Raw genomic sequence first — 16,731 nt, 5'->3', positions numbered from 1 at the left:
TAAGAAAAATGGCTTGACGGACCCACAATATTTCGTTAACATTTTTTGTACAGAAGTGGAACTTTTGATAGTGTGTCTGTCACAACGGAGTTGTGGACGTCGCTAACGACCTTACCACAAAAGATTAAACATCTGTTGAACAGCTGTTTTGAATTTTTGATACCATATTTTGGTACTGAATTTTTGAAAAAGCATGATTAACCTTAGTAGACTGTACTAGTAGAAAATTGTCGAGCTCTTAACACGACACTTTAAAATCATAATATATTATTAATTCATACATTTGTTTACTATATAAACAAAACTGCCGCATCCATAACAAATGAACAGCAATTTTCCGACTCGCTTAACTCACACAGACCAGCGGGCGTATACACAACGCCCGTCTCTATACCCTCACTGGTACACCGCCAACGTAAATCCCACGTAGTTTACACAGCCGCGAACATTGTGAATACACCAGAGAGCGTACCCTCGATCTTGGTGTAAGCATTCTTACTATGTACTTGAGTATAAATACTGTAAGCATCTGTGCAACGTCTTAGTCATTTTTCTCTTACCACACAACAAACATGTACAAAATCGTGGTTTCCTTGGTGGTGTTGGTAGCTCTGGTGGAAGGAAAGGAGGATGGGATCCGGTACATCATGAGGCTTTACGAAGACTGTTCAAGAGCTGATGGGATCATGCCGTGTTTGAAGAAGAAGGCTATACTGTTCTTTGATAGAGCTGCAAGGATGGAATCTATACCGCTCGTGGATGGGATAGACATAGTCAAATCTGCTGGATTTGAAGCTCAGGCGGTTAGTGAGAATGACATAGATGCGACCCTGCCGAGGTCAGCTGATGCTAAGGACGAAACCTTGACTTCCATGCTGTGGGACCGAGTGGCTTCGTTCGCGAACTCCAGAACAGTTCAGCTGTCTCTTCCCAAGATCACTGGACAGGAGATCAATCAGGGAGTTGAAGAAGGTAAGCTTACCTTTTTACCTCTATCTACCTTTTAACACCTTCATCGTGGGTGTCGCAGATACAATAGATTTTCAATTGCTATGCGGCAGCCGGCTTCCGCTTGGGGATTGATGGGATAAGTTTTGGTCAAAATACCCCTATCGTTTCACTTTTGGTCAAAATACTTCACCTTACCTTTAACCTTTGTTACCTTTTTGGTAAAAATACAAAACTATAAGTTGACCTATACGCAAATTTTTGAACCCATACAGCAATACACATCTTAGCGAAACTTTAAGATGTTACTTGTATACATAATAGTCAATACTGTAAAGCAGTGGTTCTTAAACTTTTTCGGTGATGGAACCCTTTTAAGATGTGACATTATTGACCCCCAAAAAAGAATGTTTTGTCTTTGAATGAATTGTCTCCACTCTCCATGCTGGTGTCTGATTACATTTCTAATAAAAACAATTTATGTGTCGCTTGCGGCCCTACGGGGGCAAACGAGCAAACGGTTCACCTGATGGAAAGCATCTTCCGCCGCCTATGGACACTAGCAGCATCAGAATAGGTGCAAGTGCGTTGCCGGCCTTTTACAAGCGCTGTGTCACGACGGTTTTCTGTGAGCCCGTGGTATTTCTCCGGTCGAGCCGGCCCATTCGTGCCGAAGCATGGCTCTCCCACGTCAAATATATTTATGGTGAGCGATATTCTAAAATATGCTCTAAGCCCTAAGGACTAAGGTAATAATAATATGTATTTTATATTACCTTCACCGTCTGTGACGCCCTTAAGGGCTTCGCGGAGCATACAGCTTTGAAAATGCATGCTATAAAGAAATTTATTTTTTTTTATTTTTTATTTTACCATTGTTCGTAGCCTCGTAGGCAGTTGACGGACCTACGTTGGATGTACGACGTAGGACCTACGGACGTACGTCATTTGGTCGGCTTATGTCAATTTAATGTTAGCTGTTATCGGTCGGATAGGTTTGACTTAACGCAAACAAATTAAGGTCCGTCATATGCCTAGGAATCAACTTATCTGATAGTACACAAAATATTTTAAGTCTAGTTAGCTCCCTTATTAAAAAACTCACTCTCTCAAATCTCTTTCCTCGAAATAAAAATGTTTCTCCGATTTCCTTTCATTTAACCAGAAAACAATTTTCTGGCATTACAATAAAAGTTAATTAGCTATAAAGTTAATAGGCTTAATTTCAATTATAGTTAGTCACGTTATAAGCGTTTTTAATTAATTTGATCTAGATTCATAATAAAGACTCAGTTTTAAGTCGGTTAGTTAGTTAGTTACGTAATACTTTCAAAACTAACTAAAATAGGCTTATATTTGTTAAAAGAAAAGAGGTCAAATGTCAAAGACAAGAGGTCAAAGGTCAAGCAGACGTACAAAGCGAATGGTTAAAAAGATCCCTTGTAGTTCCTAAGGAACCCTTATCAGAAATAGGTACTGGAGAATCTACACATATTATTACGGCATAAAACAAAGTCGCTTTTTCCCTTATGTCCCTTTGTTCCCTTAATCTTTAAAACTATGCAACGGATTTTGATGATTCTTTCAGTGTTAGATAGCCCATTTATCGAGGAAGGCTATAGGCTATATTTTATCATGCTAAGACTAATAAGAGTGAAGAAATAGAGGAAAATGTAGAAAAAACGAGGAACATTTTTTTAAGGGCTAACTTGAACGCGCTAATCTCAGGAACTACTGGTCCGATTTGAAAAATTCTTTCAGTGTTAGATAGCCCATTTATTGAGGAAGGCTATATTTGATCATTCTAAAACTAATAGGAGAATGTGGAAAAAACGGGGGCTTATCTCGCGAACTACTGGAGCAATTTATAATATGTTATTATTTTTTTGGCACAGATAAGAAGTAGACCACGTGAAGGATCATAGACTATCGATTTTAATCATTTTTTCAGTGGCTATATATTTTATACCCGTGCGACGCCGGGGCAGGTCGCTAGTATAATTTATAATTTCAATATGTACATAATAATATTACGTAAAATTATATGCATTAATTATGTTGCTCGCAGCGTGGCTGGATTGAAAACTAGTATTCCGTGATAAGTCTATCCTATGTCCTTTTCCGGGACTCAAAGTATCGACAAAGACAAATTAATCTAAATTTGAACCGCAATAGTTTAGGCAGGAAAAAGTAACATTACATACAACTAAATAAGTAAATCTAAAAATCAAAGAGGCTGCGAAACTACTGAACCGATTTTTATGAATGACCTCAGATAATACTGCCTAGGAATCAATTTCCTCTGGTATACATTACCTGTCAAACTCTTCATTACATAACTAGCTAGCTGTCCCGGCAAACGTTTCTTTGCCATATAAAGTATTCCGTCCGTATTATTTTATTGAAGTGACTAAATAAGTATGTCACCGTGGCAACGTCCATCGCTATCCCGTCGCACAAACAATAGTCGCCGTCAGTCTCGAGTTGAAATAATTTACAATTATTTATTCAACAAATGCACTTATCAATATAAAAAGTACCCAGTAGCCGATTCTCAGACCCACTGAATATGCATATAAAATTTGGTTAAAATCAGTAAAGCCGTTTCGGAGGAGTACGCTATCTAACATTGTGACACGAGAATTTTATATATTAGATTAAATGTCTTTGAGTACGGCGGTTATAATTATACTATTTAATGCATCATATTTAATGCAGATTAGTTTCTTACTCGATCCAGTCTGTTTCTTATTGGATAACAAAATGGAAATGTTATCATAGAATGTCAATTTCAATAGTTGGAATCTGTAAGTGTAAATCATTGTTATTTATTACAAAACGAGAGATCGCCCAATGGTCGAAATTCGTCCTTAGTTTCAACGACATTAGGATTACTACCTATATTTTGTAAAAATTTACAAAATATAGGTAGTAATCCTAATTAATAATTAAACATTAGGACTTTATCATATTATTTATATTATTATATTATTTAACTCTTGTCTCTGGGACTCAGCTGATCTCAGACTGGCCGTGTAAGCATTGTCTAACAGTATCTAAAGTACCCCGTACACGGTAATTCAGCATGACCATTCATTTACGTGAATTACATGCTGCATGATGAACGCTCATTTTTCATCATGCAGCATGATAATTCAGGAGGATAATTCAAGAGTATAATAATGTTATTTACTAAACTAAAAAATACGTGGGAGAGCCATGCTTCGGCACGAATGGGCCGGCTCGACCGGAGAAATACCACGTTCTCACAGAAAACCGGCATGAAACAGCGCTTGCGCTGTGTTTCGCCGAGTGAGTGAGTTTACCGGAGGCCCAATCCCTTACCCTATTCCCTTCCCTTCCCATCCCTACCCTCCCCTCAGGGGCGTCTTTCCCATAGGTGCAACGTGTGCGGTGCACACGGGCGCCGCGGTCCTAGGGGCACCGAGCGCCGCTCGCACTTGGCGCGCGCCCGCGCTGGCCGGCCGCCACGGCCCACGCTTCATTGACCAACGTAAAAAGAACTCCAGTTTGCAAACATTTTTGGGTAATTTTTTTTTTAAGGACGCAGGTCTCTGCAGTCCTGACGTCACTGCGACCCATGAGGATCTATTGTGACTCCTTCGCACTAGAGTATCATCCCCAACCCAATCCTGCTCATAAATTGAACGATATGTTGGGGTTGGTGCCACGAATTTCCTCTGTGGACGAGTATTCGTGGCGACCAAGGTGCCTGTTCCTGCTCTGTAGTAGAGCAGGGCAGTCGAGGAGAAGGTGAATAGGTGTTTCATCCTCCTCTTCACAGAATCTGCAAGTCCTAAACAGAATGGGTATTTGTAGCATAATTTTTGTGTAATATCCGAAGCTCTTCTTATATTTGTAGAATTACAGCAAAGCAAGGCGCGCTATTAGCGGCTCGGCTTTTGCAATATAAATATTATAATCTTTATTTTTCAACGTGAAATGAACCTTAAATGTGAAAAGCACAGTGTTCTAATTTAGAAAACAAACTGTGCCATGCTGGCTCTTCGGATGTAGAGAAGTTAGAGCTCTTCAATGAAATCGAATAATGAAATCGAATTAATACCGATGTTGTGATGATGTGATGTTTAATAAGTATATAACATGAAATTTAAAGTAAAATTGAAGTACTTAAGCGATATAAAATTTATGTTTTGGGGTTAAGCTTGTTAGGGTTAGTCAAGACATCATGGTCAAAACCGAAAAAAACTTCAATCTACAAACAAATAACAATAGAGTTTGTTATCTATTTATATTGGAGAAATTTGACAGTACCTATACTAACTTGATGTGCTGTTATAGTTCGTCTGGTGGAACGAAGGAAGCCACCGCTTAGAGTCCTCACCCTCAAACGGCCGGACAAACTGTACTTTTACTTTGTACCCATTTAATTTTGACCGCGCGCGCGCTTCTTAGGGGGCGCTAGGGTAATGTTTGCACACGGGCGCCACATGGGCTAGAGACGGCCCTGCGGCTCCCCTATTACCCTATTCGCTCTTAAAAGGCCAGCAACGCACCTGCAGCTCTTCTGATGCTGCGAGTGTCCATGGGCGACGGAAGTTTTTTTTCCATCAGGTGACCCGTTTGCTCGTTTGCCCCCTTATTTCATTAAAAAAATATACAAAATTTTAATTGTTCTCAATAGTTTATAATTTATATTATAAACTATTAAAAACTAATTATTATAATTTATGTTATAAACTATTAAAAATAATAATTAAAATTTAGTGCTTGTGTCTGTACACGGGTGGCGCGGCTTTTGTCATAAAAAACACACTCGTGTTAATAACAAGTTAATTAAAACTAGCGACCCGCCCCGGCGTCGCACGGGTAGGTATAAAATATATAGCCACTAAAAAACTGATTATAATCGATAGCCTATGATCCTTCACGTGGGCTACTTCTTATCTGTGCCAAATAACATAAAAATTGCCGCAGTAGTTCGCGAGATAAGCCCTTTCAAATTATTTCCTCCGTTTTTTCCGCATTCTTCTATTAGTCTTAGCGTGATAAAATATAGCTTATAGACTTCCTCAATAAATGGACTATCTAACATTGAAATAATTTTTCAAATCGGACCAGTAGTTCCTGAGATTAGCGCGTTCAAGTTAGCCCTTTCAAATAATTTTCCACATTTTCATCTATTTCTTCGCTCCTATTAGTCTTAGCGTGATAAAATATAGCCTTCCTCGATAAATGGGCTATCTAACACTGAGAAAATCATCAAAATCCGTTGCGTAGTTTTAAAGATTAAAGGGAACAAAGGGACATGAGGGAAAAAAAGCGACTTTGTTTTATAATAAGTACTAGCTGTCCCGGCAAATGTTGTTTTGCCTGTTTACCCAGTTTTTCCTGCTTTTCTCTTGAGGTTTTTCTGATTTTTTTTTTGTTTTATAAACCTCACGGAGCCCGAGACCTTTCCAACGAATGCAAAATCGTGGAAATCGGTTCGTGCGTTCTAGAGTTATAGCGTCAGGAAGGAAACCCCGACTTATTTTTATATATTAGCTGTGATATTAGATAGATACAGATATGTATTGAAAGAAGTTACATATTAAAACACTATATTGAACAATAAAACTAAAACGTAAATTAATAAACTAATAAAATGAAATAAAAGAAATGCGAAAACAAGTTACCGCGTGGAGCTCGGAAAATTATCTCCTTCTCTATTCTATTATTAAATTTCGAAATTCAGAACAGAAGAAAAAAAAACACATACCTATTATATCCGATAAGTATATATTTTTTAAATTTATGTTTAGGCACAGAATATATATTAGTAGTACCAAGTTTAGGTTAAACATTTTAAGAAACATTTCAGTCTAAACTCTAAACTGCCAAAAATAAAAATAAAAAATTAGCTCGAATAAATGTATAATTTCACTAAAATATTTCACACACCATAATAACGGAAAATATTAAATAAACAAAAAAAAACTTGAGAGGTGTCAAAGGACCCCGGGCTTAGATAGGTATTATTTCTTATGTAAGTAATAAAAACCTGTATAGGGGAACTGAAGGCAAAATTGTATATTTAAGGCAAAACTCGTCTTACATCAACAAATATAGCTTTACTATTAATTTTTTTATAGAATATCTTTATTATTAATCACTACAATTCCTATTAATCACACAGGCCATTTTGCCTGCGTGTGAAGGTAAAATGGACCACGGTAAAGGGCAAAATGGTCCCAATGCATATGTCATTTGGGGAATACCTTTTACAAATAAATGTTGTGTACGACTAAACTACAATGTGCCTAGAGGAGACAAATCATGCACTGCACCCGTCTTTTTTGTTTTTAGGTTCTCATGAATAAATGTCACATTTTGAAGTTAACCGTTTTACCCCTTTCATTCTTTACATACTATATTAAAGTTAAAATCATGCAGAACACTGTGTCATATCATTAAATAGAAAATATTAATTACAACAAAAGTGCGGACTGGTCACAAATTGTGTTTTTTACATCAAAATGTGAAAAAAATATTTAACCGCAATAAAAATCCGCTGCTCCGTATGACAGTTTCGCCGGCAATGACCGAGAACGGGAAGGGCCCGAGTAATTAGTATCGTTACCTAACAAATAGATGGCCCTAGTAGGTTTCAAGTAATTTGACCGTTCCGTTTTGCCTGCATGGTCCGTTTTGCGTGCAGTTCCCCTACACTCAAAAATAGACGTCGCTTCACCGCACTGTTCAATGCCAGAGAGGGGGAGAGAAACAAGCACTACCGCACAGTATAGGGTTGCTGAGGATTCCTCTTCCGCTTCCTCATAATGAGGAAGTTCCGCAATATTTTGGGTTCCTCAACCGTTACCGCATCCTCATAAATAAAAATAAAAAAATCCTCTTCCGCTATCGCTTCCTCAAAATTTAAGAGGAATTTATGAGGAATTTCACTGCGCATGTTCGTCGCGTATCTAATCATGGCAACGCACACGCTAGAGCGCGAGAATTGTATCATTCACTCATCTTTTTAGGGTTCCGTACCCAAAGGGTAAAAACGGGACCCAATTATTGAGAATTCAATGTCTGTCCGTCTGTCTGTCTGTCTGTCTGTCTGAAATTTTCTGAAATTTTCACAGATGGTGTATTTTTGTTGCGGCTATAACAATAAATACTAAAAACAAAATTAAATTAATATTTAAGGGGGGTTCCCATACAACAAACTTGATTTTTTTGGCCTGTTTTGCTCGTAATCAATAATGGCAACAGGTACGCACTTGACATTTTCACAAAGTCCTTAATTGTATGTGTACTTTAATGTTTAATAATAATATGAAAATAAAATAAAAAATTAATTCCATACAAAAAACACAATTTTTGGCCTATTTTTTCTCTATAACGGTACGGAACCCTTCGTGCACGAGTACGACTCGCACTTGGCCGATTATTTTTGCGTGCGTGTGTTGTGTATGTTACTGAGCTCCTCCTTAACTGCTGGACCGATTTTGATGATTCTTTATTGTGTGTGTTTTGAGAATGGTTTAGATTCATAGTTTGGTCCACTGGAAAATGCCCTTTTAATTATTTTTTTGTGTAATGTATGTACCTATTTATGTACAGACTGGACAAAGGCTTTTGGTTTGGATCCACTAGTATTTATAATTTCCTATTATCCCATTCCTCATCCGCTTCCTCATCCGCTTCCTCTTCCTCAAAAAATATCCTCTTCCTCATCCGCATCCTCTAAATTTGCGCGTGACAATTCCTCTTCCTCCTCCTCTTCCTCATAATCACTTCCTCAACAACCCTACCGCACGGCTTACAACTATTTAGCATTTTTGCTATAGTTGTTAAAGTAACTAGTATAATATGTAAACTGGACCTTCGTTCCATCTGGGTGTCCCTTGACACCTCTCAAGTTTTTTATGATGATAATCTTATTCATTGCACCTTGAATAAATTATTGTACAAATATTTCCGGTTTCCCACACCGGTTTCGGTGACGGTGGCCGGTTTCATTGAGACCATCCCACAGGAGTAATTTTATAGTGCTCAAATGTGTGCACAGTACACAAGAGTAGGTATACTCTCTATTCCTTTTACTCTCCTAGCCCAGTGGGCCGAAAGAACGACACGACTGGCGAAAGATCAGGCGCAAGGCCGACTTTTTACATGCCCATCCGACGCATGGATCATTACTTGTCAGACGATTAGGTGATCAGCCTGCATTGTCCTAACCAATCTTGGAAATAAAATATTGTTTCCAACGCGAGAATCAAAACCACGACCACGCTAAACCACTGGACCACGGAGATCACGATACGTTCTTGTAAATACTTAAATTAAATTGAAAAAGTTATTTCATCATCATCATCATCATAACAGCCTATATTCGTCCAAAAGTTATTTATTAGCAATAAAATATTATATTATGGCAAAATATATTATTTGATTTATTAATTTTGCGCACATTAACAGTTTGTATGCCCTGTTCAAAGAAACGCATAATTTTTTTAAGTGTTCGGGAGCACCACCCTGGAACTGAGTTGTCCCATGGGCATGCCGATGACATGCCGATCGCGCGATCCGCTGCATTATTGCATGACGAAAAATTAAACCACTTGTAAATCAATGTACAGCACGTAGTTTGCATGTCATTCGCGTCATTCACTACAATAAACGATCATGCGTGAATTACAGCACGTAACTCATGTCGTGCTGAAAAATTAAAGAAGTTGTCATTCAATGTACAGCACGTTGTACAGCACGTAGTTTGCATGTAATTCGCATCATTCACTGCAATACACGATAATTCGTGCATTACAGCACGTACATAATGCATGTAATGCAGAATTACCGTTTAGCGAGCGCAAGATTCAATAAAAAAAACTATAATCCATTTTCAATTTGTCACCTTGTTGTCAACAGACTCCAACCATAAATAAAAAGAGTATATATATATATATATATATATATATATATATATATATATATATATATATATATATATATATATATATATATATATATATATATATATATATATATATATATATATATATATATATATATATATATATATATATATATATATATATATAATAAATTCGTATATAATATAGGCTTGTCACTCAAAAATCTGTCATTTTTCCTAGTGTGTGTGTTGTAGTATGTGTAATGTTTTATTAGTTAAAGAAAATGTATGATAAAAGCATAATTTCAAAATAATATTAGCTCGATACACTCCTTCGCCATATAAACTATAGCTGTGCAAAATTTTAATCACCTACGTTTCCACATTTTTCGTCAAAAGGGATACAAAGTTTTTGGCTCACGTATTAATATTATATATATAGATTTCATGTATTCTTTTATTTTTTCCGAGTAACAATACCTTAATACTGTCATGCTAGGCGTTCGTCAGTACGGAATTTCGTATTCCTACCCATAATTTTTCGTATAAATATGGTGATGATACCTTTTTTATGAAATAAGGGGGCAAACGAGCAAACGGGACACCTGATAGAAAGCAACTTCCGTCGCCCATGGACACTCGCAGCATCAGAATTGCTGCAGGTACGTTGCCGGCCTTTTAAGAGGACATAAGGTAATAGGGGAGAGTAGGGAAGGGAATAGGGGAGGGTAGGGAAGGGAAAAGGATAGGGGATTGGGCCTCCGGTAAACTCACTCACTCCGGTTTCACACCGGTTTTTTGTGAGCCCGTGGTATTTCTCCGGTCGAGCCGGCCCATTCGTGCCGAAGCATGGGTCTCCCACGTCTAAACCTTTCATACTAATGCCCTAAAGCTTGAGAATAGCTTACGACAAAGCTTTCCTTCCAGGTACCACGTAGCTTTAACCCGTACTTTCTCTAGAGAGGACTCACGACTCTACAGTCATTACGTGGATTGATAATAATATTTCCCATGACTTTGTACTTAGAATACAATTGTTCAACCTGACAACGTGTTGCGAATAATTTTTAACTAAATTAAAAACAGAAAGAGGTTTCTTAAGAGCGGGCTGCCAAATTTTGCTGTGTTTCTTTAATATTACGATCCCTGAAGACGATTGACTCAAATGAAATTGAGATTTATTTAATCATTGTATATTTATCTGATATTTGCCTAACGGAAAACACGATTTACCTATTTTGACTCGATAGTTATATTTTTCGAAATTATTAATCTTTCTGGGCTTTTCAACAAGTATATGTTACACTTATTGAGTTACTATCATTCAATAGCTTGCGCTACTACAATCATACACTTTATAAAATAATAGCTAAAGGAAATATTAGTATTGTATTTAGTTTTTAAGTAATCATCAAAGAACAGTTTTGTACATACGACCTTTACTTTCGTGCTATAATGCGGTAACCATTGCTACGCGATATTGTTCACTATTAGCTGCAGCGCAAAACACAAAGCTCGGAGGCACGATTCATGAAATCATTATATTATTTAACGATTGGAGGATAGCGGTGTGTAGGCGGGGCTAGCGTTTTGGTAGTAGGCTCTTAATTCGACCGTACATATAATTTATATACTTTTAGTATGTTCGCGGATAACTTCGACTTTTATGAACCGATTTCGATAACTCTTTTTTGTTGGAAAGACTACATTTCAATGGTGGTCCCATGATAGGGCTCTGTGCAGTGAGTTTTATTCGCTAAAATTATTAAATGAGAAAAATTAGAAAAGACAGCCCAATACTGCGAGTTAGACTGTCAATTCAACGTGTATCTTCTTGTGTAGTAAATAAAGTTTTGAATGGCTCATTTAAAAATGCATCACATCGCGTCGTAGCTAAATCGTCGTTCTTCATCGTTATGTTGCAAACTGACGCTGAGGCTAGGCTGAACAAAAATAAGTGATAATACTTTAGGGGGTGTACGTGTTTCTTGTAGAGAGTTCACTGTGGAAGTAGCAGCGCTGAAAGACCAAAATTTTTTTTTACTTTTGTATGGGCAAGAGTCCGAGCGTCACGAGTTTCCCCATACAAAAATGAAAAAAAATTTGGTCTTTCAGCGCTGCTGCTTTCACAGTGAACTCTCTACAAGGAATACGTACATACCCTAAAGTATTATAACTTATTTTTGTTACAGCCTGTATATAAAATTCTCGTGTCACAATGTTAGGTCGCGTACTCCTCCGAAACGGCTTTACTGATTTTAACCAAATTTTATATGCATATACAGTGGGTCTGAGAATCGGCTACTGGGTACTTATTATATTGATAAGTGCATTTGTTGAATAAATAATTGTAAATTATTACAACTCGAGACTGACCGCGACCAATGTTTGTGCGACGGGATAGCGATGGACGTTGCCATGGTGACATACTTTTTTAGTCACTTCAATAAAATAATACGAGCGAAATACTAAAAATGGCAAAGAAACGTTTGCCGGGATAGCTAGTCCTATCCTACTAATATTATAAAGGCGAAAGTTTGTTTGGATGTATGGATGTGCGGATTATAGTTGCAAAACTTCTGAAAAATTCCGAATAATTCCGGAATACTTCTGGGAAAGTTTCTTTAAATTTGAATTATTCAAAATGAATTTAATAAAAAAAATATGAATTTTTATTTATGCTGAAAAATCGTATATTGCATCAATCATCGATCGCCGCCGCGCATAGAGCGTCGCCCGCCGGCCGCTATCACCGCTTCGCGCGCGCCGACTGCCACGGCGAAATATTCGACGGAAACATTCGAATGCGGGGTACGAATCTTTCCGCGGGGTGAGGGAAAACTTCTCCGGGGAGCAGGAGGCGCGGAAGGGAGATGCTCACCGGAGAAGTTTTCCCTCACCCCGCGGAAAGATTCGTACCCCGCATTCGAATGTTTCCGTCGAATATTTCGCCGGAATAATTCAATGGAAATATACGTGTTTGTTTGTGGTTTGTGGTGGTTGAGTGAATTATTTGTTCAGTGGCACATTACGTACTTAAGTAAAATATAAATTGTTTATCTATACCTACTTCTAGGTTTAATATTATAAATGCGAAAGTGCGTCTGTTTGCCTGTCTGTCTGTTACCTCTTCACACTCGAACCGCTGAACCGATTTGGCTGAAAATTGACATGGAAATACTTTGAGTTCCGAGAAAGGACATAGGATAGTTTTTATCCCGGAAAAATGTACGGTTCCGGCGCGATAAACGAATTTTGGCGCAACGGAGTTGCGGGCGTCATCTAGTTTTATCATAAATTAGTAATGGCGAATGGGATAGATTAATCTCTACTTACCTACTTATTACTTATATCCTATGTATATCCTATTGTAAGTAAATCAGAATAAAAACCATAAAAAATAAACGAACTTATATGATTAGGTATTATCAAAGAAAAGTAACCAGCCGCTATTTATCGCTAGTAATGACAATAAGCCAAAAAAGCCGTTTCTCGCCGCTTGGCTAATAATGTTAGTAACCGGCATCACATATTCTTAGATACACAACTAAAGATAAATAGTTTACAACTTCCAAGCGCAATTTTCCTCGTTATTTTTGACAGTTGAAATATTCCTAAAGTTTCGGAATATTTCGGAATACTTCCGAAGTATTCGACGGGAATAATTCGGAATCTTTCCCGCCAGCATCTATAGTGCGGATATATGGATGTTTGTTACTGTTTCACGCAAAAACTACTGAATATATCTTAATGAAACTTTACAATAATATAGCTTATACATCAGAATAACACATAGGCTACAATTTTAACCGTCTTTCAAAATGGGGGAGGAGTTATGTTCGTTTTTTTATATGAATCAACGATTTTTCTTTTTCTTTTGGCGTACGACGAGTATCATCCCAATTTGGTACTATACTCACAAAAGTGGTGATCTGATGCTGGGATCCATGGGTAATAGTGGGAACTCCTCAAAATTTATATGGAAACATATGGTGACTTCGGTTTCGTGAGAAGTAGTCGAAGCATATGCTACCAACAAGTAAGATTTTGCACCAAGGTAGGTATACCATGATTGGGTTGGGAAGTTGCTGAGGGAACTCCGGATTCCTTATACATACAAGTTTGGGAGTTTCGGCACTGTTTTAAGAACGGAAAGCATATGCTACTATGCAAATTACATTCATCATCATCATCACTACCATATTATACCTTATATTGCATCCCATGATTATGAGCCTATTATGACCCTATTATTGGTAGTTTTGTATCTACTTTTCATAATAATTTAGATCAAGATTCGATTTTGTCAAGCGATTTAAAAAATGTTTGTTTGATTGAACACGCTAATCTCAGAAACTATTGGTCCGATAAAAAAAATATTTCAGTGTTAGATAGCTCATTTATCAAAGAAGGCTATTTTATCACGCTAAAACTAATAGGACCGAAGAAACAGAGGAAATGTGGTTAAAACTGTAAATTATTAGAAAGGGTTTATCTCACGAACTACTGAAGCAATTTTGTATGTTATTTGGCACAGCTATAGAGTAGACTACGTGAAGAGACATCAGCTATTTTGTTGCGAAAAAATGTTCGATTTCCGTAAAATTCCTAATTTACGCGGGCGAAGCCGCGCGGGACATCCAGTTATACTATAAAATTGCTATGAAGGTATTATCGGGTTTTACCAAACAAAGTGATAATGAAATACTTTAGGGTGTGTCCTGTATGTAGAGCTTGCACTGTTAAAGTAGGAGCGCTGAAAGAGTAATTTTTAACTTCTATATTTGAAATACGTGGGAGAGCCATGCTTCGGCACGAATGGGCCGGCTCGACCGGAGAAATACCACGTTCTCACAGAAAACCGGCGTGAAACAGCGCTTGCGCTGTGTTTCGCCGAGTGAGTGAGTTTACCGGAGGCCCAATTCCCTTCCCTATCATCCCCAATTCCCTTCCCTTCCCATCCCTACCCTCCCCTATTACCCTATTCGCTCTTAAAAGGCCGGCAACGCACCTGCAGCTCTTCTGTTGCTGCGAGTGTCCATGGGCGATGGATGTTGCTTTCCATCATGTGACCCGTTTGCTCGTTTGCCCTCCTTATTTCATAAAAAAAAATGTTCTCATCCAAACATATCTATGTCATAATAATTAAAAAAAAGTAATCTTTCAGAGCTGCTACTATCACAATGAACTCTATACAGGGGACTCATACACCAAAGTATTATCATCTTTTGTTACACCCTGTATAAAGTTAATATCAACATGTCACGGTACAGCACTTCTATCAGATCTCCGGCAGTCACAGAAAGCGTGTACAATTGTAAATGACAATTATGTTTTCTCCTAACGAGACACAATAATGATGAAACTTTGCGTTCGCGTTGGCATGCGATATGATACTTTCAGCTTTCAAGTTCAGAGGTTAAGGGCAAGGTAGTGTACCATCGAGGAAATTGATTCCTATGCAGTTGACGGACCTACGTCACTTGGTCGGCTTATGTCAATTCAATGTAAAGAAGCGCTTACACGGGCCATAATTACGGCAATAATTGCTCGGCGACACGAATGGAGCGATCTGGAACAATTAGTGGAGCAATATGGAGCAATTTATATCATATCGCTCAATGTCATGTCGCTCAAATATTCGATGGCCACATCACTCAATATTGTATTGCGCAATATTGCTGCCTGTTGCCGCAAATTGCTTGATGTAGTCGTGACGTCAAAGTTGACGAGAATTGACTCGATTTGAGCAATTTTAGTTGCCCGTATGAGCGCACCATTATCTCATAGCTGCGATCGGTCGGATGGGTTTGACGTAACGCGACCAAATTACTTAGGTCCGCCATCTGCCTAGGAATCAACTTCCCTGATCGTACAATCAATCAAAATCCGCGTTTATAAGACAATAAAATATGACAGTAAATTACTGATTTTAATGAAAACTTTTACCAATTACATTAAGCTATGGTTAGATTACATTTGCCATTTGAACTTTAATAGTTTACGACATACTATAAGGCCGGATTTATATGCGACCGCTCGAATGCGCGGTTAGGCTAAACTGCGAGATTACTAGCAAATGTACATATTATATATAACGATTTATTTAAGGCCATCCCCGGAGCAAACGACCTTGACCACACATTTGACGCGTTGTCGAGCTCGACACAAAAATCCTATTTTTTTTTAACTTATCTTACTTCAAAATTGATCTAAAAAATTTAAAACGGGGAATATTTGTAGTTGATGAAATTATCTATCTATTGTCGTGTGTTTCAAATAAACGTAATTTGTAAATACTAGGAAGATGCTGAAAGTATGCTTCAATTTGAATAAATTGGTATTATTTTGGAAGCTAATATCATGAGTATAATAAACAGAAATGGAAAATTTTATACAGGGAAAGGAATGTTGATATACTGAAGATTAGTTCTGTATTTTTATTATAACTTTGTAGCTTTAAAATTATGAGTTTGTAAGGCTCTAAATACGGTAAATTACGCAATCTCCGTAGGGGAAGGGCCTTAAGAGGAGTCCACACCGCCATTTTTCCATACAAACGCTGTTACCTGTTTCCTCCCCGGATAATGCCGGTAGAGTTATGATTTTTTTCCTGAATATCCATGGCTACTATTAGCATGTCCCTATGTTTTCTTTTTTTTTTCATAATTTTATTATTAAAAAAGATAAGAACGTCCAAAAACCAAAAAATGGCAAGATTTTCCTCTGTGTTCAAGCTCCCAGAAAACAAAACTGGCTAAAATATACAAAAAAAAAAACATAGGCACACAGCTCAAGCCTTGCTTTAATTCTTAATGAAAAAAGTAATTAAATCGGTTAAGTTTTGGAGAAGGAATCAGTGGACAACGAATCGAAGATTTTCTGTTCTTTTATTA

The 16,731-nt window shown here is 37.5% G+C and overlaps 1 protein-coding gene across 1 annotated transcript in view; it reads left to right on the top strand.

The window, feature by feature from the left end:
• The first annotated feature begins 572 nt into the window (after positions 1-572).
• Positions 573-16,731, top strand: part of LOC121737545 — a 31,538-nt gene continuing 15,379 nt past the window's right edge. Inside the window, exon 1 of the mRNA XM_042129199.1 lies at positions 573-972. Within this exon, the coding sequence (XP_041985133.1) occupies positions 573-972 (400 nt within the window). The remainder of the gene's footprint in view (positions 973-16,731) is intronic.

Source organism: Aricia agestis, chromosome 21 (assembly GCF_905147365.1).
Source record: "Aricia agestis chromosome 21, ilAriAges1.1, whole genome shotgun sequence".
Lineage (NCBI taxonomy): Eukaryota > Metazoa > Arthropoda > Insecta > Lepidoptera > Lycaenidae > Aricia > Aricia agestis.
This window is presented reverse-complemented; position numbering and strand designations above follow the sequence as displayed.